This window comes from Rhincodon typus, chromosome 16 (assembly GCF_021869965.1).
Source record: "Rhincodon typus isolate 14 chromosome 16, sRhiTyp1.1, whole genome shotgun sequence".
Lineage (NCBI taxonomy): Eukaryota > Metazoa > Chordata > Chondrichthyes > Orectolobiformes > Rhincodontidae > Rhincodon > Rhincodon typus.
The window spans coordinates 28250796-28278372 of record NC_063347.1 but is presented as its reverse complement, the minus strand read 5'-3'; the positions used below and the strand labels follow the sequence as shown (position 1 = coordinate 28278372).

General features: G+C 38.7%; 1 protein-coding gene across 2 annotated transcripts in view; it reads left to right on the top strand.

Annotated features, from left to right (window-relative positions):
- LOC109925951 (ERC protein 2) overlaps window positions 1-27577 on the top strand; it is a 591163-nt gene that overhangs the window by 445801 nt on the left and 117785 nt on the right. For both annotated transcript variants that reach the window (XM_048606399.1, XM_048606398.1), the window contains exons 12-13: window positions 5273-5404; window positions 20200-20360. In XM_048606399.1, the coding sequence (XP_048462356.1) occupies window positions 5273-5404; window positions 20200-20360 (293 nt within the window). The remainder of the gene's footprint in view (window positions 1-5272; window positions 5405-20199; window positions 20361-27577) is intronic.

Below are 27577 nucleotides of genomic sequence, written 5' to 3'. Positions count from 1 at the left end.
AAACATTGAGTATAGTCTCACAATTTGCCGAAGAATTGGACAAAAACTGTAATATTTTGAATTTGGAATTCTGGTTTCCTTGCCAACTATGTAAACAAGATTGACCTAGATTATGGCTAATGAAATCCCAGCAATGTATACTCCCTGAATTGTAGGAGTCCTCGAGTGTTGGGAATACATGCCATGTTTTTGACAACCATCATCTTACCTAGTTAAGAATATAGATGTGTTTAACAAGTTCCTTTTGAGTCAAACCACACTTCCAAACTTTGCTTTAACATTAATCTGGCAATTCATAATAATATATTCAAGTTTATATTGATCTAACACCTTTAATGTGGAGGGGGAGGAGAGGCTTTTATTGTAACATCAGAAATGTTGCAAATCAGATTGCGACTAGAACTCATGGCCCTCTATTACCACGGAGACTTCAATCACTAAATTAAGGTGGTGCTGTTTTGTGTAAAAATATGTGTTAGGAAATCCTTTCAGTTTTTATTACCGCAGAGCATGATAACAACAATTGCATTGAAATTCTTTGCTGTATTTCAATGTGATGACATTTTGATAAATAACATAAGTTTTCACACCCACTATACAAGGAGGACATGCTGCTGGAAAAATCGGGATTCATTCTATTACCTGTTTTACAGTTTTACCATGAATTCACTTTAAAATTGCTCAAATAGATACAAAAACAAATTAACTAAGCTAAGCAATCAACAGTCTTGTGGTACAATATAGTTAAGAATTCATTATGAATTTAAATAACTGTGCACAATATAGATCAGACCTAAGTTTTAACTTGGATACAACTTTATTTTTAATTGACTCACCATGAACATTTTTTTTCCTTGCTTTGAGCTAAAATGTGAATGTTAACTAATAAACTGCTTTGGAGATCGCAAGAACTGCAGATACTGGAGTCCGAGATGACACTGTGGAGCTGGAGGAACTCAGCAGGTCAGGCAGCATAGAGGAGTAGGAAAATTGACGTTTTGGGTCGGGACCTTTCTTCAGAAGAGGAGGGGGAAAGGGAGCTCAGAAATAAATGCAAGGAGGAGGGGTGGGGCTGTGGAAAGGTAGGTGGAGTGGTGATAGGTGGATGCAGTTAGAGGGTAGTGGGGATTGGTCGGTAGGAAGGGTAGAGTGGATAAATGGGGAAGAAGATGGATAGGTTGAGTTGGGGATGAGAGGGAGGCTTGGACATGGGATGAGGCTGGGGGTGAGGAGATTTTAAAACTGTTGAATTCTATGTTTAGGCCATCGGGCCGTAGGCTCCCAAGGCGGAATATGAGGTGTTGCTCCTCCAGTTTGCGTGTGGCATTGTTGCGGCACTGGAGGAGACCCAGAATGGACATGTCACGCAGGGAGTGGGAGGGGGAGTTACAATAGTTGGCGACCGGAAGGTGTTGTCATTTGTCATGTACACTTAAATGCAGATGCTGCATGAAACGGTCCCCGAGTCTACGCTTGGTCTTACCAATGTAGAGGAAGCCATATCAGGAGCAATGGATACAGTGGACCAGGTTGGAGGATGAACTGGTGAACCCCTGTCAGATATGGAAAATTTGCCTTGGGCCTTGGATGGAGGTGAGGGGGTGGTGTAGCACTTTGTGCAAGGAAATGTCCCTGGAGTGGTAGAGTTAGTGGGGCATGTGGAGCAGACAAGGGAGTCATGGAGTGAGTGGTCCCTATGAAAGGCAGATTAGGGGTAGGGAGGGAAATATCTCTTTGGTGGTGGGGTCGGATTGCAGGTGGCAGAAGTGGCGGAGGAAAATGCACTGGATGCGGAGTTTGGTGGGGTGGTATGTGAGGACCAGAGGGACTCTGTGTCTTTCTTTTTGTTGGGGGGAGGGGCTTTGAGGACAGAAGTGCAGGAAATGCAAGCGATGTGGTTGAGGGCATTATGAATCAATGGAGGGGGGTAAGTTGTAGTCCTTGAAGTAGGAGGACATCTGGGATGTCCGGGAATGGAATGCTCTATCTTGGGAGCAGATGCAGCGGAATTAGGAGTAAGGGATTGCATTCTTGCAGGAAGGTGGGTGAGAGGAGGTGTAGTCCAGGTAGCTGTGGGAGTCTCTGGGTTTGAAATAGATGTCGGTGTTGAGACAATTACCAGAGGCTTTATCTATTTTGAGTGCTTAAGGATGTATGAAATGTGAATAAATTCTTCAATTTGGAACATTACTCCCCAAGCTGGCTTATTTTGTTCAGATGTTTCATCACCTTGCTAGGTGACATCATCAGTGGAGCCTCCAATGAAGCGATGCTATTCTACTCTTCTTGGAATTTATACTGTCTGGTCCGTTATGGTGAACGCTGTCATTTCCAGTTTTGATCTGTATGGGTTTGTATATGGGGTCCAATTCTGTGTGTTTGTTGAGTTGAAGCGTGGGTGGAGAACCATGCCTCTAGGAATTCCCGTGCATGTCTGTGTTTGGCTTGGGCTACTATGGTTACCTTGTCCCAGTTAAATTGATGGTCTTCATTGTCTGAATGTACCAATATTAAGGAGAGTTTGTCGTGCCGTTTTGCTGCTAACTGATGTTCATGTATTCTGAGGCTAGTTTCCTCCCTGTCTGTCCGATGTAATATTTGTGGCAGTCATTGCATGGTTCTCCACCCACACTTCAATCAACAAACGTATAGAATTGGACCCCATGTACAAACCCATACAGATCAAAAACAAAAATAACTACTCACCATAACTGACCGAACAGTATAAATTCCAAACAGAGTAGAATAACATCGCTTCACCAGAGGCTCCTCTGATGATGTCACCTAGCATGGTGACAAAAGGTCTGAACAAGAACAAGCCAGCTCGGCGAGCCAGTCAACAACATCATCCATAACCCAAGCTACGGATCTTTGCCAAAACTTTAAATTTGGAATATCGTCTAATCACTTAAAAAATGCAATAGGTTTACATAATTTATTTCATGAATAGGTAAGTTTAACTATTCAGTAAGTTATTTTGAAGATGAGATTGACATATAAAAGTAATGCAATAGATGTAGATCTATTTTTAACTGATTTTCAGTAAAGTATTTCCTTAGTTGCAAAAGTTTAGGAATATGGTGTAAGATTAAATGTAGCAACATATGACTCAATGACTCTATGGATAAAAGGTGGCTTCAGGTAAGAAGTAAGAAATTTCAGTTCATGACTTGAATTGATGATAGATTGGAAGTGTGAATAGAAGTTTGATATCCCCATGGTTCACAGTTCTGGATATTAACGATTTTGATTTGGACAAAACCAACATAATATTGGAATAACCAGGTGTAGAGCTGGATGAACACAGCAGGCCAAGCAGCATTATAGGAGCAGGAAGGCTGACGTTTCGGGCCTAGACCCTTCTTCAGAAACTTCTTCAGCTTTCCTGCTCCTCTGATGCTGCTTGGCCTGTTGTATTCATCCAGCTCTACACCTTGTTATCTCAGATTCTCCAGCATCGGCAGTTTCTACTATCTCTGAAATAATATTGGAATATGCTGATTATGAAAGAAACACAATCATGAAGTGTTGAGAACATGAACAGCTTAATAGAAATAGAACAGTAAATACTAATACTAAGTATAAATACTAAAGCTTAATGCTAAGATCATTTTGAGAGGAAAAAACATAAAATGGAAATATCCACATAGAAAAATACTAAAGGGTATGGATAAATAAAATCCTTAAAAGTGCTGGTATAAGTAGATATTGCCATTTAAGCGCCCAATAGTAATGTGTACTTTAAATCTAGAGTAATAGAACATAAGAGTGATGAGGAACAGTACATTTGTTTCAAGACAATGATTATGCCACAGAATATTATGTACATTTTGGGTACCCCATTAAAGAAAATGTACAGAGTACCTTAATTAAGATGATGTTTGGAAGAAAATGTAGATTCAAAATGTGAAATCTGAGACACTCTCATTGCAGCAGAGGAGTTGAGAAGAAATTTAATAAAGGCTTTTTAAATTGTGATGGATTTTCACGGGGTGAATAGGTGACTTTTTTTTCTGTTTCTGAACTAAGTTTAGAGGAGTCATCAGTTTAAAATCCTCACAAAATGATGGAGGACCCAGGTTACTAATGAAATTGAAGAACAGCAATGGGGAGAAAGTAGCATAGTGGAATTTACCTTGGATTGCTATAGTCAAGAGTTGATGTGAACACAATGGTTAAATTGCTTTACTATACACTTTTTGCAGTTGAAATTACTTGAGCAGGAGGCCAAAGGGCACTTTGTAAAATGTATATTTTATTAAGGGTCATTTAAAGGGATATGGTACATTCATTGAATGCTGAATTTAAAAAGCACAATACAAGTTCATAAAATCTGAATAATGAATTTTATTTGCAAAACAAATATTTTTGCTAAGTATATAACCAGCTATTCTTTAACACTTATAAAGTACATCATTGCCCCATCACATCATTTGGTGTGACTTGAAAAAGATAATTACACTGCTTTCTTAGCACTCATAAGTATTGTAGTTTCTAAGTTTACATACTATATTTTGTTGTTCAGTTTTTAACTATACTTGAAAATCTTATTTAAAGACAGCCCATCATAAAGCCTTTATATGTTTCCCCATAATGTGCTGCAACACTCTGAAAATACCACCATTGTCAGGTTCCACATATGGGTTTAAAATTGGCCCTTCAGTACTGAGATGGATAACACGTTCACTGTTAATTTTAGTGAATTAAATTTCTAGCCTGCTGTCAAATTCAATTTATACGTTGAATCGGTAGTACACAGTGTCCCTCTGTGACCAGCCAGTTCCAACATCAGCTTATGTATCTTTTATTTGTTTTTGTTTTGTTTTCACTTATAGTTGTGAAAAGGGCCATTTTCAAAAATTAGAAGTCTACAGATCCTTTCCATTTCATGATTTGATTAACTTTCGTCTTAAGTGCACTATTTTTCAATGTCTAGCCTGTAAGTGAACAGTTACATACTTTAGACTGAATTGGCCCTCTCTTAACCTTTTTAATTGCAGGTTTACCTTTATACTCATCTTACATTTACAGATGAATAGTAGAAATTTGAAAATTTTGGGCAGAGCCACTGATCGGTGCTGTTTTTAATATGTGTGAAAAAAATTGTTTGTGGATTTTGATAATTTACCTTTTTTTTTAATCATTTCAGATTTGATCCTGTTATTTTAATCCGAGTAGAGTTGCACCATGAAAACTGTTCGGAGAACCTGCTAACAATCTTTTGCAGTTATCCATTGGAATAATATTCCATAGTTTTCCTGCTTTTTCCCAGGAAACAGTGCAACAGAAAGACGAGCGAATTGAGGAGCTGGAAGAAGCCCTGCGTGAGAGTGTGCAGATAACTGCAGAGAGAGAGGTGATTCTCGCCCAGGAAGAAGCTTCTAGATCTTCTGCAGAGAAACAGGTCTGCATGAGAGAACTTGCTTTCATTCTTTGCCTTTGGTGGCTTTATGTCAGGGGACATTCAATGGCTCCTAAAATATCCCCACATATCTTCCCATTGTATAATGTTCTTTTTTTCAAAAAAAAGACGATTGCTTCATTAATTTTCAATACATACAACATCTTTTACTCCTGAGAAGTCTCGAATGTGACTTGTGTTGTCTCAACAAATGTGACTCAACTTGCTGAGTGTTTAAAGCATTTTCTGTTTATTAGTTGTTTCAGGTTTTCAGCCTCTGCAGTACTTCGATTTATGACCCCTCCAAAATACATCATTAGAGTATATACAAACCTTTGATTAAACACAATAGTTAGATGAAAGCTTAATTCTGAAGACATTTCAAATCATCTTCTGAAGAGTGAGGTTGATCGTTCCTTTTTTGATGTCATGCAAAGAATTTGAAAAGCTAACATTAAATGTGCAGTGCTAGATTTCCTTTTTATGAAGTATCATTAACTATTTTTACGAAATTGCCCTGCTTAGTTCAGTTCTAATATCCCGTCATATGACTATACTAAGAATACAGACTGAATATTTGCTCAGTAAATGACTGATAGAAAGGACACAATAGCATCCTGGAGGTGTTTGCATCTCCTATAAATACCATGTTAAGCTTGTGCCTGCCCTTTTGTTCCAAGCCATTGATAATAACAGAGCAAGAAATGCGGTTTTCTGGGTATGAGAGAACAAATGTTTTACCTCTCAGACACCGAATCCTTTCAAGCTCATAGAAATGTCATCTTTTGTTCATCTTTAGTTGAATCCCACGGTGTATCTTAATTTGAGCAGCTGACCAAAATGCATCAAATCCAAAGTCCTTAAGAAAGATTGCCTTTTTGTTTTAGAACTGCAATAACCTTTACATGTTCTTACACACTCATCATGGAAATATTCTTTATTGTTTGCATATTTGCTCCATTGTTGTATCCTGAACTCAGAATCATTGAAACATAGCCCTTGTGTGTCTCCATGAAATCCCATTCCTTCAGTGTCGCTGCACTTGTATCCATCATAAACCAGTGATTGTTCCCTGACAGAAGCCTAATAATAAAAGTTCTTTCATGTCCTGTATTTTTCATTCTCTGTAACTTTCAGCCAGGTTTCATGTAATAATTATAAGCATGGAGCCAGGCAGATGAAGAATGAAACTTTTTCAAGATGATTGCTACTAGGTCTTGGAGTGCCACTATATTCACTAGTTCTTCTTCCACTCCTTACTTTACAAAGCCACAGTAAAGAGTATAAGCTTTGGTAAACTTGTGTGTAAGGATAAATTGTATATGAGTACGATGAAGGAAATATTTCTGTTACCCAGTTTTGGGCTGTGAAGTTGGTGTGGCTCAAATTGTTTATTCAGCTTAGTGTGTTTTTCATGATTTTTACATTATGAACTGTACTTGTTATATAAACACTTCTTCAATTTTCTTTTCAAGCAAAGTGATTTTTACCTTTCTGCAATACCTGTTAAATTGTACTAAGCATCCAAATGACATAGTATGACTCTTGATACAGTGTCACTAAGACCAGTTTGGATTGCTATATAAAGTACTGATTACAAGAAGTTTAATTAATGAAATGTGGAAAATGGTGAAACTCCGAATTAAACTAAGTTGATAATATTAGATCAGGAAATTTCGAACAGCTTACACCAAATGACCTAATTAATACATACTGTCAAACCATTCCATTATCTTGGGAGTTATTAGATTGATGCAGTATGCTAAAATTGAAATTACATCATGAATTTCTTGTCTGGAGACCTACAGTATATGCTGTTGAAGTGATTCAGCTGGATACCTACAAAAGAAGCAGTTTTATCTCTCATTTCTGTCGATACTATTTCCTTGAAATTCTATTTCTATTTTTAAATCTAAGCCATTGCTACTTTTATCGTGTGTGATTGTATGATTACAATGTGAAATCACACATTTTTCTTCTTCATTTCAGCTGTATACAATTCTGCATCTTCTCTAAAACTAACCGTATCAGATTTATGTTGTGATTTTTGATGTAATTTATGTGGCTATCTTGATCAAAGTGCAACATGTATTGGGAACACCACCGTAGAACCCAAACCTTACTTCGTGTTCTATTGAGCTCTTTGACTTCTGCACTTAATGATTTTTTTTACTTGTATTCATCCAATTGGCAAAAATGTGTTTTGTGCCACTGTATCATTATGCTGACTGCTAAACAGCATTTCTAACCAATGTCTTGATTTCTTCTAGTTGCTGTAAAAGTTGACTTCCTTGTTTGTTTGCTCGCTCCTGATTTCAGTCCATTGATGCACATTCATCAACTTGAATTTCACGTGATAATGTGGAGTTCATTTTAATTATTTTACTTCATTTCTACTCATTTACTTGCGAAGGGGTTCAAACCAAAATGAGGTAGAAATGTCAAAAATTTGTTTTATGTGCTGATTAAGAGCAGTGAGTGACTTATGATGTTGCATGCATTCTTACGAAGAAAGAGCAAAACACTGCGATGCTGGAGATCTGTAATTAAATTAAAATGTGCTAGTGAAACTCATCAGATCTGCTGGCATCTGTGGAGAGAGAAACAGTTAATACTTTTGAGTCCAGTATGACTCTTCTTTGGAATGTGCAATTGTCACTTCTGCTTCTGTTAGTGGAACGAGGAAGCTTAAGCAAGAGAAGCATTTTTGCTTCTGGCCCACAAGGAAATCCAAAGGGCTTTTTAAAGACTAATTTTGTAAGGTCGTTTTTGACAAGGTTTGGCCTGAGGGAAGTGACTGGGGCATTCCTCCATGCTGTTATGATTTGAATTGGTCCCAGTGACAAATTTTGGATTAATTTTTATAGTTAATGAATATTTCTGCTGGTATTAGGGGCTGTCAATGTGTCTGCAGTGAGCAGGGTGTTTTTCTGGGTGCCTGGATTTTAAAATTCAGATGATCAGATAGGGAAGGCAGACTTTAGAACCTTGCTCCATTTTACCCATTCCATCCCCACCATTGCTCCTCTTGATTTCCATGCTGGGGGAAGGAGTTAAAATTCTCTGTCAGGTGTTTGTGACAAAGATAAGTTACATTGGTTTGTGGAAAAGTAGAGTTAATCCTGGATTTATGACTTTGTATCAGTGCCAAGATACACTGTTGGAGCTGCTGTGGATTTTATGCCTTCTGATAGATTACTGCTTCTTATTCAGACTTTGATGGCAAGGGGCAGGCATTGAGATGATAGTATACTGCTTCTCTTCTATTTTATACTTGCCACTAGTTTCTTCAGCATCGACCCATGGGTATTTCAGGAGTTTGGATCCTTTCCCTACCTGGACTGTAAGGGATGCATTTAAAGAATTGAGCAATGCCACTGTTAATTTCTCTACCGCCTTTAATCATCATTTTCAAGCAATGTCAGTAGAGTTCCTTCATAAAAGTGTCAGTTGACTTCATATCAACACAGAAGAGATATTTGGTCCATTGCATCAACTTAAAGTTAAGTACTCAGTCCCATCTTTTGTGCATTTCCTTCCTTTTGTACCTTCCAAAATAGTTGTGTACTTTGATTTTAAAAATAGTTATTGATTCAGTTTCCAACTACATTCCTAGCAAGGTATTTGTGTCCTAACAACTCTCACTGTGCAATTGAAGTCCAGTGCTTCCCTTTGATATTCAAATGATCTTAAATTGTTGATTTCTCATTACTGATTCTATAATCAGTGAAAGTCATTTTTTTTGGAATCACCTTGTCAGAACATCCTAATTTAGAACATCGCTTCTGATCACTTTTTAACCATCTTTATACGAAGAACCCTAGTGTCGTCTCCTCTCAATCCACAATGCCATCATAGTAAATCTCTTCTATGCCCTTTCCATGGCCTTGACAAATATCGTTAAGTAAACTAATCAAAATTTGATGTCACACAGTCACTGTGGACAAACCATTGATTTGTAAAACACTGGCATTAATTGATTATACCTCACACTCCTGTTTGTTAAATTTCATATCACGTGTATTTTAGTAGTTTTGTAACATATCATTTTCACTTTTAAATGTTTGACTGAACAACTAGGGCCCTCTTCACGGTTTGAAGATGTTACTAATCAGTGTATAGTGCCCTTATTCTTCAGAAATCTATCAGTTGGAGTTATTGTACATTTTTGTATCATATAAGTCCAATCTACTAACTTGCTTGCCTTTCTGAAGTTGCTTACAATTATCTTCACAGTTGAATATGATTGTTATCTTTGTATCCTCTGTACTATTTCAAACTGTGTCCATATTCCAAAATTCTGATTGCTTATTTTTGTGTGTATAGAAATAAACAAGTTCCCAGTACTGGATCAAGGAACTTCGCATCCCTTCCATTTGGAAAAAAAAATCTATTAACTATTTACCTTGTTTCATTCCTTTAACCAACTTCATTCTCATGCACATGCTACATTTTCTTCATGAATTTGTCAGTCAAGTACTATGAGCTTTGACTGTTGCCTCTCTTTTTAATATTAATATTGAATTTATTTATTAATGAGCAAGCTGCAAAATGCTTTAGGACATCTGAGGACATAAAAGGCTCTACGTAAATGCATTTTCTATCTTTCAGTCATCAGCTTCATGTCCAGTTTAAATGGGTTGTCTACTTTAACAGAATATGAAGCTTTCACTATTCTGAAGATCTTACCTTTGCACTTTTCTTTAAGTCATGACCCTGTTCTGTACATTCTGCTGTATTTTCTGAATAGCTGCTGTGGAGTTCTATAACAGTAATAATTTGACAAACTTGCTAACTTGTTAACTTGTTGATATGTTTCAGCACTGTCCTCTGCCACCAATATCTGATTTTGACAGTATTTTACATAAGATATTATGTGCAGTGAGCAGTATTAATCCAGTTTCATCAACTTCTCAGGTCAGAGATTGCCAGTATTTTTATTGGCTGATGCTAAATTATGTTTTCCAAAAATTTTGTTGCACAGCATATTACGCACTATGCAGTTGGATTAATGAGTTTACTGACTGGTTAGCTGCCTGGAAAGAGTTACAGGATTGGTAATTTCACTTTATTGCTAATGAAATTATACTTTCAGGAATGACCTGTTTCAAAATGTAGGCTTCACAGATTTTTGTTAAAAGCTAATAACTTACAATGAAAAGCAAATCTTTTTATACCCTTCTTTTTCACTTGTTTATAATCTAGCCAATTATTGGTTTAGTGTTTTGGGAAGAATTAAATTTATTTATTGCTAACAAAGTCTAAATGCTAGAAATTTTACAAAGGAGATAGACATAATCAAATCTCTTATTTTACATTATATAGCTGATAAATGAATGTGTAGAATTAGATATTTTGAGGTTAAAGTTTACTCTAAGTTTTGCATCCATAAAGCATTGTGCTGGGGGATGGGTGGTGGGATGAGATAAATTTAGAGGCTACCAGCACCCAGTCATTTTACATACAGGTGTTGATCATTCTACCTCAGGCAAGAGCTCCGTTTTGCAGCTGTTCCATGCATTCTGCCAGCGTGACACAATCATAATCAAAGATATTTAATATCGCAGAATTTCGTTATGTGCAGAAGGATCCAGATGGCTTTCATGTGAAAAAATGGCAACTCTAGAGGCACTGAAATTCACAGCTATTAGCATCAAGTTTGTAGCTTGCACTATTATTGATCAAGCAAAGACATCACATTTGATTTCCATCACTCTCCTTTACTCATCCTGAATTTTCATTGTCATCTTATAAGTGAGATGAAACCTGAAACATTTTCTATAGCTCAGCAGTATCGCACCACTTAGTTCAGTGCTATCCTTAGTGTTGCTGACATTATGCAGAGTGATCAGGTCAACAGAATTGCATGGTTTAAAATTTAGCTCTTCACTGGCACTCATGTACTACCAATTCCTTAAGTTTTATAAAAGGACTGTTAAAATAAATGATCCCTCATGAGGTGAATTTGGTTTGTTTCATCCTTGTACACATAAAAGTAACCTTGTGTGTTTCTTTCCCATCTTTGCAAATGTGGTAGTTTGACACTAAAATATTAATTTTTGACAAAATTAAAATAAAAAAAAATCATTGCTCAACACAACAGGTAAGCTAAGGGACAAAGAGGAAAAAAGTTGTTTTGTACAAATGTGCCATCTATTTATTTTATAATTATTAACATATCCCATGAACAATTTGCACTTAATATAAAAGCTATGTTAGTACAAGATCAGAGGAATTTGTTGCTGTGTGAGCTTTTCCAGGAAATTCTTCCAAATGGGGGTGGGTTGATAATTCCAGTCACACAATGTTACATAAACAAATGTGCATCACAGAACAGTTTCAGATAATCTCTTTTTACTGAGGAGGTTAAAAATGCAGTGCAAATGGACATTAATGGCCAGCTAAGTTGCAATAAAAGCTCGTAAATTCCTGGAATAACTGTACTTTGGAATAAAAAAAAGGCACTTATAAACTTGGGACCTAAGTTTTGAATTATGTAATTGGCATTGTGCTTAAAAGTGTACATACATTTTCTTTGGTATTGATGGGATTGTGCTTGAATTATTTTAAAATAATTAAATCAGTATAACGGGAAATAAGTTCTAGCAGACTGAATGTTGTTCTCTCTCAAAAAGTCATCGCTGCATATCAGTGCTCAAGTTCTTCACTATTTCAGGATCTGATTCCAGAATAGAGAGAAGAACAGAAGTATGAAAATGAAAGCCCTAAGTTGCCACATTTGAGATCTTTCCTTTGAAGCATTTTTGGCTACCTTTGCAGTCCTTTATCTGACTATCTGACTATATGCGCTGATATTCAATCTTAAATAGGAAAAGTTTTGTCATCCCTCAGACATCTGTCATCTTACTCAGTGTATAAATCATAAAACAAGATCTGAATTGTCCCTTTCTCAGTCCAAGTCACCACCTATTTTGTGAAAATATAAGAAAATGACACATTTGATCTAAACTCCGTGAAAAGCAACAGAGCTTGATTTTATTCTTATTCAATTAGATCACTCCCCTCTCCCTTTCCTCATTCCCTATACCCATTTCTCCCCGGCCTCCTCAATGCGTTTTTCAGAAAGAATAAACTTCTAAGCTATTGCTGATTTTATACTTCTTTGAATTCAGGGGGCACCAAGTGCTTTCCCTTCCCAGCTCCACCTAGTGGTAGAGCATTCAGACTTTTTGACCCCTCCACACTCGAACACTGTCCCGAGTCTCCTTACTTCTCTACTCACCTTCAAAACCCCTCTTCTCCACTTAAATGCTTCTCACACCTGTTTCTTCCTGCAGTTTAGGCTATTTAATGTGTTAAAAGTGTTGTATGCATACAAGTGTTTTGTCATGTTGAAGTTATGTTGTTTGTAAGTTAACTGTCTCAGAATTAACTGTTGATATCCTGGACAAAAGTGGTGACTAAATTTTAGTTGTCCCATACCTGAAACCTTCAGTCATGAAGCTGGCTAACTTTTCTTTTAAAAAAAACGTTATTTAAATGAATTAACTTGTTAAGAGAAGCTAGGCAGCACAGCATCTTCAGCCCTAAAATAACCAGTTGCATGCACACTGAATTTTTTTTTGGCTTTTGCTGTACCATTAAGTCTTCTATGTCGAAAAAGTGACACCTTTCCAATATTTGGCAATCCTTCTCCTGCTAGTAGTGAATCATGCTGAATTGGGACCAGAAGTTATAGTCGAATATTATCTGACTCTTTAATCCATAGATAATCAGAAAGGTTAAGTGTGGGAAAATGCCAAATTTGACCATATGTGCAATTATACCCGATTCCAATATACCTTCCAGCATAACCAAGTTCTAGCGATCAGCAGTGGAAAATCTGACCTTTTTTTTCCCTCTATATCATAGGGAATGAAGTTAATTTTAGCACACCTAACACCCATATAGACATTAATTAAATTTACACTCACAAAGAAGGAATCCATACCTAGAAGCTATACTGAGCAGTACTTTCACCCACTGTGATTGCTTAATCCAGTGCCCTAGATTTTGCAGGCAGTTGCAAAGCTTCAAGAAAACTGTTCACAAAGATATTGTGACACATACTTCTCTTTTCAAGACCTAAGTTTGAATCCACTGCCGAGTTAGGTTATCTCCAGGCATATAGCAACAATGATGTCATCAAGCAGGGTAAGTATCCAATCACATTGAAGTATTCCCACATAAGACAAAATAGAAATTTAAAAAAAAATCAATTTCTTTAATTTAAATGTTCACAAATAACAAAATAAATGGGACTTAAAAATAAGGCAGAAGTTAAAGTATCAATTTTTTAATAATATGAAATATCTTATTTTGGCAAAATTTGACATTCAACAAATCTAAATTTGGCCATTTGGTGGTAATTATTAATGTAGTTCCTCATTTAAATCACAGTTACCCCACATTCAGTGAGGTGTAAATTTTTTTCAGGAATTCTTCCATGAGACTGAAGATAAGAAGTTCTCACCAGTTCAAAGATTTCTAATTAATTAGAGTTCAGGTCTCAACAACTGTACCTCTGATAAAACATAGACTCACTCACTGCATCTTCTGGATTTCCACATTTAGCTGCGCATGTATGAGTTCCTGGAGTTACCAACAGTTTCAGAAGAGTTTGGTACTGCAAAATTGCCAATTTTTTTTCCAAATTGTGTTAAGCATGGGATCTGGTTTCTCACATCCTGGATTTAAATTAACCTAGCAAGAGTTGATTTGATCTAACCAAGAATTTTACACATTTTAGTGTAGCGTAGAAAATGAATTTTGAACTACAAAAATGATTTAAATTAACTTTTCTATTCATTGATTTTACGTTACTTTTGCTTTCAATAGTTAATGAACTTCAGCTGTGTAATTCAAATAAAAGCATTCCATTTTCCAACTAAAGAAACATTAACAACAAACCACTTCTTCAGAGCATAGGGGCATTCACTTTGGGGCAGAATGCAGCACACTAAAGCTGAATGTGCCCCTGGGCATGTGGCTATGTTGTCAGCTGGTTCTGATGCAGTTTGTGAGATGTTCCAGCTGAGAGGAGCCCTGACATGGTAGGCATTCACCGAGTAGCAGAAGCAATGACACTGAGGACATCATGACATCATACAGCTCTATCAGCTAGTATAACCCCTGCTTTCCAGAATTGATCTATATTCAACAAATTTCAACACTAAGTTTCAAAAAAGATGTCATTCAGCTGGAAGATGAGTACCGCACCAACAGTACTTAAGAGCAAGTCAACAATTTTTCACATGAGGTGCTTTTTACAGGGTTCTGCTTCACCTGAAGTCATGGTATGTTTGTTCTTTTCTTGGAGTTTTTTTTTTGAGGGCTGGTGTTAATAGATGAGGGGGTACAAAAGAATATCCGATCCAGGTATCGATGTTCTGGTGGCATTTCGTCTTGATCTACAACATATACAGGAAATGAAGCTGAGGACGCAGAGAGGAGGAGCAGGGTTTTAGACAAAGAACCCTACCACCCAGAGGCTTCTTGAGGACACAAGGTATCTCCATCCCTGCAAGAACCATGCCTTATATGATTCAGGTTCAACGCAAGATGGTCACTCGACTTGTGCATCTCCTTCAACCCAACCTGGAGCCCTTCAGCAGGGAGAAGATGGACCTTCTCATGATCTTCAAAGTATTCTATTTATCATAGCATTGAGGAGGTCACAGAGACAAAGAAAGTTCATCTTTTCACTGAGCAGGGACAGTCAATGATGTCAGGTCACATGTCTTTGCCAGGGATTTCGGATGATGCAGGATGCCTTTGACTGTGCACATTCCTCTGTAGATCCCATATACCAATATGCCAACAACAGTGAGACGTGATAACTGGTGGAATTTCCATTAAAAAGGAATGCAATCCCCAGTGCCACCATCGATAAAAATGTCCTATCCTGCTGGCGGGACTGACCCATCAAAGGTGGCAGCACATTTTTTGGGAGAGGGTGTTCCCTATGAAATCTGATGGCAATAGGTCAGACATGGGCAAGGATACCTGCTGATCAATACTGGCCTCCAACCCCCCTTCGCTTTGCTGATGAGTCAGTGCTCTTCCATGTTGAACACTAATTGGAAGAAGCACTGAGGGTGACAAGGACACAGAATGTAGTCTGAATGTTGGGATTTCATCAGATGTCTTTCAGCAAGAATAGCTTTGTGTCACCACTGCTGAGTGAGTGGCTGGGCCCAAAGGACATACCTGCTTAACTGGGCCCAAGGCAGGTGGTGAAGAAACCAACAAGAAGGAAAATCTTACTTCGCCTTATTCTCACCAATCTACCTGCTGCATGTGCATCTATCCTTGATAGTGTGGGCAACAGCAACCAATGCACAGTCTAGAGATGAAGTCCCCTTTCACATTGAGGGATACTCTCCTTTGTGTTATATGGCATTGCCCAATGCTAAAAGGTAACGATTTTGGGTTTAGCTAAAATAGATCTATCTAGCTCCTCAAAACTGGATGTCCATAAAGTGCTGTGCTGCAGAATTATGTACATCCGTAATCTGTAACCTTACTGCCTGGCATATCCCCCACTCTCCCACTATCATCAAGCCAGAGGACCAAACTTGCAATTTCAGGAGCAGCACTAGGCATATTTAAAACTGATGTATCAGCCTGGTGAAGCTACAACACAGATGTACTTTCATGCCAAGCAGCATTGACAGAATGAAACGGCTATCTACGGAGATGGATAGTCCTGAGGCACTAGCAACATAGAAGCCAGTCTTTGGTCAATTTGATTTGCTGCATGTGATATCAAGAAATGGGTGAAGGCAATGGACACTGCAAAGGCCTTGACAACTTTCCATCAGTAGTACTGCTAACTTATGCTGCAGAGGTTGTTCTACCCTTAGGCAAATAACCCAAGTTGTTCCAATACAGCTACAGCACTGGCATCTACCTGGGAATGCAGATAGTTGCCCAGGTATGGCATCAAGGAACCTTTGCAAAACTGTAGTCAGTAGGAATTGGAGAAAACTGGTTGGAGTTATTCATACTTATCACAAAGGAGAAAAATAGTTGTGAATATTCATTGATTGTGATTGGTGAAGATCAAACATTCCAGTCCCGGAATATCACTGCAGGGTCCTCTAGGCTGTGTCATTCCGAATCATCTCCAGCTGCTTCATCAATGGTCTTCCTTTCATCATGAAGTGAGTAGTGCAGATGTGCAGTTATCAGCAAACAATGTTCACCACCATTTTTGTGACTCCTTAGATATTGAAGCAGTCAGGTTAATGTATATCAAGACCTGAACAACATCCTGGCTTGAGTTGATAAGTGGTAAGTAATACTTATCGCACACAAGTTTCAGCCAATGACCATCTCCGATGTGATGGAATCTAGCTGTCTTCTCTTGGTATATAATTGTATTATCATTGCTAAAGCCCCATTATTATGTGGGTCTAGGGATTACAATTCATCAGAATCAATCATGTAAATATTGTGTTGACAAGAACACACCTGTGACTGGAAACTCTCTAGTGAATAACTTGCCTCCTGACACCTGAAAGCCTGTCCACCATTCATGAGGAACAAACTAAGAGTGCAACGAAGTACTGTCCACTTTCCTGGATGAACATAGTTCAGTGCTGTCCAGAACAAAGCAGCTTGCTTGATTCGTATCCATCCACCATCTTCAACATTCATTCCCTCCGCCATTGTTACACAGTGGCACCAGTGTATACCATCTACAAGAGGAATTGCGACAATTTCCTCCTTCAACAGTATCTTTCAAACCCACAATCTCCACCATCTAGAAGGGTAAGGACAACAGATGCATAGGCACACCACCTGCAAATTTCACTCCAAGCCATACGTCGCACTATCCTAACTTAGAACTATATCACCATCCCTTCAGTGCCATGGAGCTCAAATTCTGGAATTCCTTTTCTAACAGCACTATGCATGTTCCCACACCACGTGTACTGCTGCAATTTAAAAAGCAACTTGCCACTAGCCAGCTACTCAAGGGCAGTTGAGGATGGTCAATAAATGCTGGCCTGGCCAGTGAAGGTATTAAAGAGAAAATACTGCACAATCAACTGTGCCAACCGTCTTTGGTCCTACAACAGGAACCAGAGATTGGCTGACTTGAGAAGGACTTCTTTCTCTGTATAAAGCTGATTATCCACTTCTGCCATCCCATCATACATGTGGCACAAAGAACCACAGAGCCTCTTCGTAAATTGTCAAGCAGGTAATCCGCTATCTCAAACAATATCTTGAGACCATTGTTTTGGAAGCGCTGCAGTACACACCAGAGTGGGTCTTGAAGTTTCTGGTGATCTGCTATGTCCTTCAAAAAATTACCATTGATGTAGAAATCCAAAGGTTTTCTCAGTAGAGATGAGGAGGCAAAATAGTTAATGGGGAAAAAGGCATTCCAGATCCATTGTAACAGAGGAGCTGAGAGAAATTGGTCGATCAGGCTTTAGTTTCAGTGAAATAATTTCCTCATGTCAGAATGGATACTGATGTCCACTATTGCATCCTTTGAGGGCGTTCATCCCTTCAGTGGCTATCAAACAAAAAAAAATCACCATTTTAAAATCTTCCATAACATTTTATTCTAAAGCACATCCAGTTGTACAAATGGGAATTAACTACTCACTCTTGTGGTTTCCCTTGGCTCTTGTACGTAGCCGAAAAGCACAATCTGCCATTACCTCCAAGACAGACCACAACAGGAAGAGACAACACGGCCAGACTCACTAATCACCCTACCACACATCAAGGACATGTCAGAGATGACCGCAAGACTACTCAGACCCCTAGGTATCAGAGGAGTCTCAAACCGACAACCACTCTACGACATCTACTGGCGAATGTAAAGGATCCCATACCCAAAACCAAGGTAATATACAACATACCATGCAAAGACTGTGAGAAACACTACACCGAAAGTAATACCAACCACCCCAGCAAACCGAGGCATATAAATAACAAGTGGGACAGAACACCAATGCCTCACAGGAGGCGCACTGACGATGTTACCCAGCAGGTTGACGAAGCGTTTGCAATCAAACACACCGGCTTGGCGAATATGTCTACAATCTCAAACAGACTGCCTTTAAAAGCTAGAGGCTCGGTTAAACAGACTAGCCTCTCACCCTCTTTAGGGTCCATGCCTTCCTCAGTCCATTACACGAAAATGCACCATGCTTATGCAGACTGAAAATAATTTGTGTCCCCATCCCCCAATCCCCCAACTATGTGTTGCTATGTGTGGCAATCACTTAAATAAGGAAGTGGATTCCAGCACCTGAATAATTCAGTTTAATTTCAGCTCTAATCATCCTAGCTAAGATTGCTCATCCTTAACTAAAAAGCAGGTAGCTCCAGATTGACCTGTTGATCTTGTTATGATCAAACCACAGCTTTTCATGAGATCCAAGCCATTTCTCTTCAAACCTCTTGACAGTTGAACAAAACTGGTACAAAGATGGAAAAAAATCCAACTATACCCACACTCCTCCTTACGGTGGTATTGATGGGCCCGCCTCCAAACATTAAATACTGGGCAACTATCTAAGAAAGTAAAAATGTATTGTTCAGTGCTTTAGCAACTATATTTAAGTTGGAGGAAAAAGTTATATTAAATTACTGAAATAATGCGAATTTCATTGTCTTCAAAACTTACAGCTAGCTGATATCAATTGCTTTCTTGTGTTGTGTTGTGTTGTGATTAAAAATCCCAAGTATAGCAAATAGGATGTACTCACTGATTGTGAAAGATAATAGAGATACTACCAATAGAGCTAAAAAGTAACCTATATAGTAGTGATGTGAATTTGGTGCCCTTTTACAAAAACATATATTGTATGTCACTATTATATCGTTAAAGCCTATGTTTGTACATGCATTTTTTTTTATTTTTCAACAACCAATATTTTAATGTCATAGGAACCAAGTACTTTCAAATGCGTCGCTGACAATGTTGATGCTTATTGGAAAATTCGGGCTACTTTTAATTCAGAAAAATAAAAGACCATTATAACTCTGCAGCAAAGTAATTGATTGTATTATTGCACAAAGTCTAATTGCTCCCTCCCTCCACCACCATAGGTTTGGAATATATGCTAATTTGGCATAGTGCACAATCTTTTTTTGGGTACTGTGAGTGAAAGAGCTGTGATAGTCTTTATACAGAAGGCTATCTATTTATGATCCAATGAGAGAATTCTGATCTTGAATGTTTTAAATAGGATTTAGTCAGGCAATATTAATTTATTTCTGTCACAGTTGAGGGATCAAGTACTCAAATCTATGCGCCCCATAATTTAAAAAGTATAAGATAGCCAGACTCATTCATTGTTTTAGACAATGCAGAGCATTACACTTTGTAGCTTTAATTTAATGTGCAGCAAACTGCACAGAGCTACATTTTAATAGCACAATCCATTTCTCGTAAATCATAAATTCTCCTTCATTTATAAAACACCATATTCTCTCACACAACATTAATTACAAAGGAGACCTTGTCAGCAGTCAGTGACCTGTTGCCATTTTTAAATAACTGTCTCAATGTCTTTCTGAAATTGCTATTATCTCAATGACTAAGATTTAAATGTAGTTAAGCTAAAATAAAAATGAGGTCAGTTGAGAAAAGTTATAGAACTTCACTTATCTGCAAACAAATTATACCAGGCTGAACAGTTAAACACACTCAAATTTAAGATCACCAAATGTCATGGCATCATTGCTTTTGGTGAAGACCACAGAGCAATTTCTAATTCGTAAATTTAAGAGGTTATTTGAAGTCTTGCTGTGCTTTTACTTGACAGTTAGAAGAATTGATGACCACTCTGGAGAAGACAAGACAAGAACTGGATTCCACCAAGGTCAGGCTAACCTCAACACAACAATCTCTTGCTGAGAGGGAGGCACACCTCGCTAATTTACGGATAGAACGGAGAAAGCAGCTGGAAGAAGTGCTAGAGATGAAGTAAGTTCGAATTGAAAATTATTTCTCTTAATCAGATTAACTTTTTTATAGATTTCACTTCAAGGAATGAAAAGTGCTTGACAAGAATAGTTCAGTTTTGATTGGAGGTGAAATTTACAATAGTTTCTTGATTGTGATAAAATATTTTTTCAGTTTTATTCTACTAGTAATTCATAGTGCAGCGAAAATGAGAGATCATGCATGCTTTGGTCACTAAGATTGAGACAATCTATTCAACTGTCACTTCTGCTTCCCTTCCTTAGTCAATTGGGTCAAATTTCCCTGAAAGTTCTTCACCCAACCTTGTATTTTTCTTGCATAATCCTCTAGTTCCTCCATGTATCTCAACATATCATCTCTAAGCTATTCTTGTCCATAAAACCCACTCCACCTGCTCCCCCTTTCAATTCTAATTGTGGACAGGAAAAAAAGAGCTACAATGCTCTTTCTTTTTGTTCTTATACTATTTGCCTTTGGTGACCCCAAGGATCTTTTGTTCACCCCTTCCTATTTCTCATCTGAATGTACACCTCAAAGACATACCCACAGCTACCTAGAATACACCTCCTCTCATCCACCTTCCTGCAAAAAGGCCATCCCCTATTCCCAATTCCTTCGCCTCCGCCGCATCTGCTCCTGAGATGAGGCATTCCACTCATGGACATCCCAGATGTCCTCGTTTTTCAAGGACCGCAACTTCCCCTCCACAGTGATCGAAAATGCCCTCGACCGTGTCTCTCGTGTTTCCCGCAACTCATTCCTCACACCCCCTCCCCGCAATAATAACCAAACAGAATCCCCCTCGTCCTCACGTACCACCCCACCAAACTCCGAATCCAACGCATCATCCTCCGACACTTCCGCCATCTGCAATCTGACCCCACTACCAAAGACATTTTTCCCTCCCCACCCTTATCTGCTTTCCGGAGGGACCGCTCTCTCCGTGACTCCCTTGTCCACTCCACACTCCCCTCCAGCCCCACCACACCCGGCACGTTTCCCTGCAACCAGAGCAAGTGCTACACCTGCCCCTACACCTCCTCCCTCACCCCCATCCCAGGCCCCAAGAAGACCTTCCACATCAAACAGATGTTCACCTGCACATCTGCCAATGTGGTATACTCCATCCGCTGTTCCCGTTGTGGCCTCCTCTACATCGGGGAAACCAAGCGGAGGCTCGGGGACTGCTTTGCAGAACACCTACGCTCGGTTCGCAATAAACAACTGCACCTCCCAGTCGCGAACCATTTCAACTCCCCCTCCCATTCCTTGGACGACCTGTCCATCCTGGGCCTCCTGCAGTGCCACGACAATGCTACCCGAAGGTTGCAGGAACAGCATCTCATATTTCACTTGGGAACCCTGCAGCCCAATGGTATCAATGTGGACTTCACAAGCTTCAAAATCTCCCCTCCCCCTACCGCATCCCAAAACCAGCCCATCTCGTCCCCACCTCCCTAACCATTCCTCCCACCTCAAGCCCCACCCCCATCTCCTACCCACTAGCCTCATCCCGCCTCCTTGACCTGTCCGTCCTCCCTGGACTGACCTATCCCCTCCCTAACTCCCCACCTACACTCACCTTTACTGGCCCCATCCCCGCCTCTTTGACCTGTCTGTCTCCTCTCCACCTATCTTCTCCTTCATCCATCTTCTATCCGCCTCCCCCTCTCTCCCTATTTATTTCAGAACCCCCTTCCCCTCCCCCATTTCTGAAGAAGGGTCTCGACCCGAAACGTCAGCTTTCCTGCTCCTCTGATGCTGCTTGGCCTGCTGTGTTCATCCAGCTCTACACCTTGTTACCCCAAAGAAATGAACTAAGATTCTGCATGTCTGTTAGCAACTTCCATCCCTACCACACATTATCTCTTAATACATCTCCTTTGTATCTATTTTGTCACGCTGATTTTCCACCATCAAGTACTGGGTGAGCAGAAATTTCCTGCAACTAAATATCGAGAAGAGTGAAGCCATTGTCTTTAACCCCAGATTCTGCTCATCTGTGGTTGAACTTCTTAACCACACCTTTTTTACTTTTGGATTTGACTATTTCAGTGCTGTCTTGGCTAGCCTCCCATCTTCCACCTTCAGTATACTTGAATTCATCAAAAGCTCTATTCCCCTACTATGTCCAATTTCTATTTACTCTTTATTACTGTGCTCACTTACCTATGTTGGCTCGCAGTCTGGAAATGCCTTCATTTTAAAATTCTTAACAATGTTTTCAAACTCACTTCATAAATCTGCTGTCCTTCACTTCAGCAACCCATGTTTCTTAAAACATATTCATTTGATTAAGCTTTTGATCAGCTGTTTAATGCTGCTTTATGTGGCTTGGTGTCAAATTTGTTTGGGTAATACTGCTGTGAGTTATTTTGGGACATTTTACTTCACCAGTATTGTTTTAGAAATGTTTGTTCTATTCACTGAATTTTTATTTTGGTTGAAATGCTCTCATTCATTCTGCAAAATGCAGTGTTGGTATTGTTAGTTTTGTTCTTATTCACAATTCGCAGGCTGAGTCAGTTACTGTTGTATTTGGCTTAACTTAGTAAATAGCTTTCTTGGTTGATCTGGAGTTGCAACGTAACTGCTTATACCACTAATCTGATATTGCTAAGAGAAAATTGCTGCAGTCATGTATGGTCAGTGGACCACCATTTTAATTAAATACGATGACAACGCTTCAAGCATCAAATGTGTGAACAAGTAGCTGTCATAATGCATCTAAAACTATCTTATCTTCAATGTTTGCTATCACTGCAAAAGTTTTTCTCATACGTGTTTCCAAATAAAATTGAAAGAGGTGTCATTGCAGTTTTGGTTAAACTGACTTGTCCTCCTTTGTTGAGATTGCATGAATAGTCAGTTGCTGTATTATGCTTGATTGTGCCATTACCATCAGTTATCAGCCAGCCAGTCTTACATTGATTGGGATAAGATTTGTGACCGTCATCATAATTTTCAAATTCAGTTGGTCTGTTAGCTGATTAAAAGATTTGTGGAGCAAATTACATTTGACTGTTTTTAACGGTGAGGTCATATAATTGTCAGAAGAATGCTTCAGTCAGAGCAACTTATTCAATAGCTGAGTAAGAATGTTAAGAAATGCCAGCTAAGAATGTAAGAATAGATGCAAATGAAATTAATCAGAAAATATTGGTTTTCAAATATTAACAGGTTGAGGCTTCTGTGACTGCAAAAGACTTGCAAAATAAAAATTGTCAAGATTCATCTTGACAAACATGAAATACATACTCTAATGTCAAAATTGTAGTGCACTGTTGGTCTCAGAATTATGCGTCATATTTCACTTCTCAATTAGTAAATGCGTAGTCTTTTGCAAATGGGTAGAAATGGCCAGGCTCGCTTCAATATTAAATAAAAACTTCCTCTAATTTTATAAAATGCCAAGAAAGTAGATAATCTGAGCCATTAATTTTTAGTCAATCGTATTTGGTTTTACCATATTTGATAGCTGTGTGAACAATTGAGACACAATTGCATCTTAAGTTAGTTTTAATAAAAGTTCCAAAGAAACCAATGTGCTAAAACTGCATCATAATTTACTGGACTTTTAAATTCATTCTTTTATTTTCTGATATTCTGATCAGTGAAGCACATTGGTAGATGCTGAAATCATGCTACTTAAAAGTTATATTTTTCAAAAGGCGTAAAGAAACACAGGAATTTTTTGATAGCATTTTCCTCCTCACTCATGAGTCTTTGAGCTATTTATGAACAATGCTTTTCAGGAGTTAAAAATTGCTGCAATGTTTGACTTTGGCACAGCTCATGTTCCCGAAACCTTTTGTTACATCCAGTTCACAAACAAATCCTGTTCAGTAAATGTTCAAATATTGTGTTTTCAACAACCCATTGGTACCAGTATTTTTTACTAGACTGTAGACAAGTTAATGCCTGTAATAATGTCAGTCCTAACTTAACCAACCAGATCATGTACAGTACTTATTAAGTGCTTCACTCCTTCATAATAAAGCCAAAACTATCAAAATGTTCTTTCTAAAGAATGCCTAAGCTTGAGCCTGTGATTTGAACTTTGTAAGAAACCAAATAATTTTCAATTTTTTTGAAACTGTAAACTGAAATGCACGTTGGACTGCTATAACTGAAAGAAAGAGTTTTGCAAGTTTAAAAATTAATGTTCCATTTTATTGAGCTGTACAATACAAAATTGCTTTTTGGAAGCACTAAGAGGGAAAATTTGATACTGAACAGCACAGGGAATGTTTTGATTTAAGGAAACTCTACCTGACAACAGCCTTCTGGTTGAGCTGCAAAGTGCTAAAAAGCCATAGGTACCAAGACGAGCAAAGAGTGGAAGAAATATCCAGAGAGGGCAGACAGAAAGCATCTATCTTGGTCTCTCTCTCTCATTCTCTTGTGTGCTGTCTCGCACACTATCTTTCTTGCATTCTTGCTGTTTCTGTCTCTTTCCGGGAAAAAGACAGAAAATCCAAGAAATCTCAAAAGGAATAATTCATACAAGAACATTCCTTCATTCGCCTGATCGCAATTAAATCGAATGACCACCTTAACTCTACAGACAACAACATATTATCATTGCAAAAGTCAAAAAGAGTGAGAGGAGAAATAAGGTTGCACTTTGTGGTCTGGACTTTTGATCTTCAGAATTTTGTTTACCTTGTCTACATTATTTTTCCATCCATAGCATGTACCTTAAACCATTTGTCTTTGTTTACCTTAACTGTGATTGAGTGTATTTATTTGGAGTTTTGAAAAGGTATGGTTAAGTTACATAAATTAGAAAACCTTTCTTTTCGCTGATATTATTCAAGTTGAGTGTTTTATGATCAATTGAGTGTTTGCTTTACTGTAACTGAAGAAAACCTGTTGTGAATTGCTTTTGTCTTGAGTAGCAGTCAGTCAAAAAATGGTCACTTTGGTAGTCTTGTTGGGTTTTATAGAAACATAGAAGATAGGAGCAGGAGGAGGCCATTCAGCCCTTCAAGCCTGCTTTGCCATTCATCACGATCATGGCTGATCATCCAACTCAGTGGCCCAATCCTGTTTTCTCCCCATAACCTTTGATCCCATTCACCCCAAGTGCTATATCTAGTCGCCTCTTGAATACATTCAATGTTTTGGCATCAACTAATTCCTGTGGTAATGAATTCCACAGGCTCACCGATTCTTGTGTGAAGAAAAGGCTCCTCATCTGCGTCCTAAATCGTCTACCCCGAATCCTCATACTGTGACCCCTGGTTCTGGACACACCCACCATCGGGAACATCCTCCTTGCACCAACCCTGTCCAGTCCTGTTAAAATTTTACATGTCTCTATGAGATCCCCCCTTCATCTGAACTCTAGCGAAAGCATTCCCAACCTAATCAATCCCTCCCCATACGTTAGTCCTGCCATCCCTGGAATCAGCCTGGTAAACCTTCGCTGCACTCCCTCAAGAGCAAGAGCATCTTTCCTCAGAAAAGGAGACCAAAACTGCACACAATATTTTAGGTATGACCTCACTAAAGCCCTCTTTTATAACTGCAGCAACACATCCCTGTTCCTGTACTGTAGACCTCTTGCAATGAAGGCCAACATACCATTTGCCTTCTTTACCTCCTGCTGCACCTGCATGCTTACCTTCAGCGACTGGTGCACAAGGACACCCAGGTCCCTCGGCAAACTCTCCTCTTACATCCATTCAGGTAGTAACCTGCCTTCTTGTTTTTGCTTCCGAAGTGAATAACCTCACATTTATCCAAATTATACCGCATCTGCCAATAATTTGCCCAGTCACCCAACCTGTCAATATTGTGGTGAACAATCTCTGAATCCTCATCACATTTCACCACCCACAACCCCCAAACTTGGTATCATCTGCAAATTTGGGGATGTTACATTTTGTTCCCTCATCCAAATCATTAATCTATATTGTGTACAGCTGGGGTCCCAGCACCGATCTCTATGGTACCCATTAGTTACTGCCTTCCAATTTGAAAAGGACCCATTAATTCCAAGTCTTTGTTTCCTGTCTGCCAACCAGTTTTGTATCCATCTCAATACACTTCCCCCAATCCCATGCGTTTTAATCATGCACAATAATCTCTTATGTGGGACTTTGTCAAATGCTTATTGGAAGTCCAAATATACTACATCAACTGGCCTCCCCTTGTCAACTCTACTAGTTGCGTCTTCATAGAAGTCTAACAGATTTGTCAAGCATGATTTCCCCTTCATAAATCCATTCTGACTGTGTCTGATCCTGCTACTGCTTTCTAAATGCCCTGCTATAAAATCCTTAACAATAGATTCGAGAATTTTCCCGACTACCGATGTTAGGCTCACTGGTCTATAATTCCCTGTTTTCTCTCTACCTCCATTTTTGAATTTTGGAGTGACATTAGCCACCCTCCAATCTGCAGGGACTGTTCCAGAGTCCAGCGAATCCTGGAAAATGACCACCAATGCATCGACTATTTCTAGAGCTACTTCCTTAAGTACTCTGGGCTGTAGATTATCAGGTCTGGGGATTTATCAGCCTTCAATCCCATCAATTTTCCCAGCACTATTTCTTTGCTAATATTGATCTCCTTCAGCTCTTCCCTCTCACTAAATCTTGCATCCTGCAACAATTCTGGTATCTAGTTTGTGTCCTGTTTTGTGAAGACAGAACCAAAGTGTATATTCAGTTCCTCAGCCGTTTCTTTTTCCCTTATTATACATTCCCTCATTTCTGTCTGTAGGGGACCCACATTTGTCTTTACCAATTTCTTTCTCTTCATGTACCTATAGAAACTCTTAGCATCAGTCTTTATGTTCCCTGCAAGCTTACTTTCGTACTCAATTTTTCCCTTCTTAATCAATCCCTTGGTCCTTCTTTGCTGAATTCTAAACTGTTCCCAATTCTCAGATTTATTATTTTTCTTGACCAATCTGTCTGATTCTTCTTTGGATTGGATCATATCTCTTATTTCCTCAGTAATCCATGGATTGACCCTCTCACCCATTTTGCTTTTGCAACAGACAGGAATAAACAATTGTTGCAGTTCCCCCATGCATTCTTTGAATATTTACCATTGTCTATCTACTGTCATCAGTTTAAGTAATTTTCCCCAATCTATCAAGGGAAAGAAAATTAATTCAAATTGATTCTCCCTCCCCTTATTCTGAATGTTAGTGGAATTGTACTGAACAGACTGTCACCTTTTGTAAGAGCACAGCTGGCGTG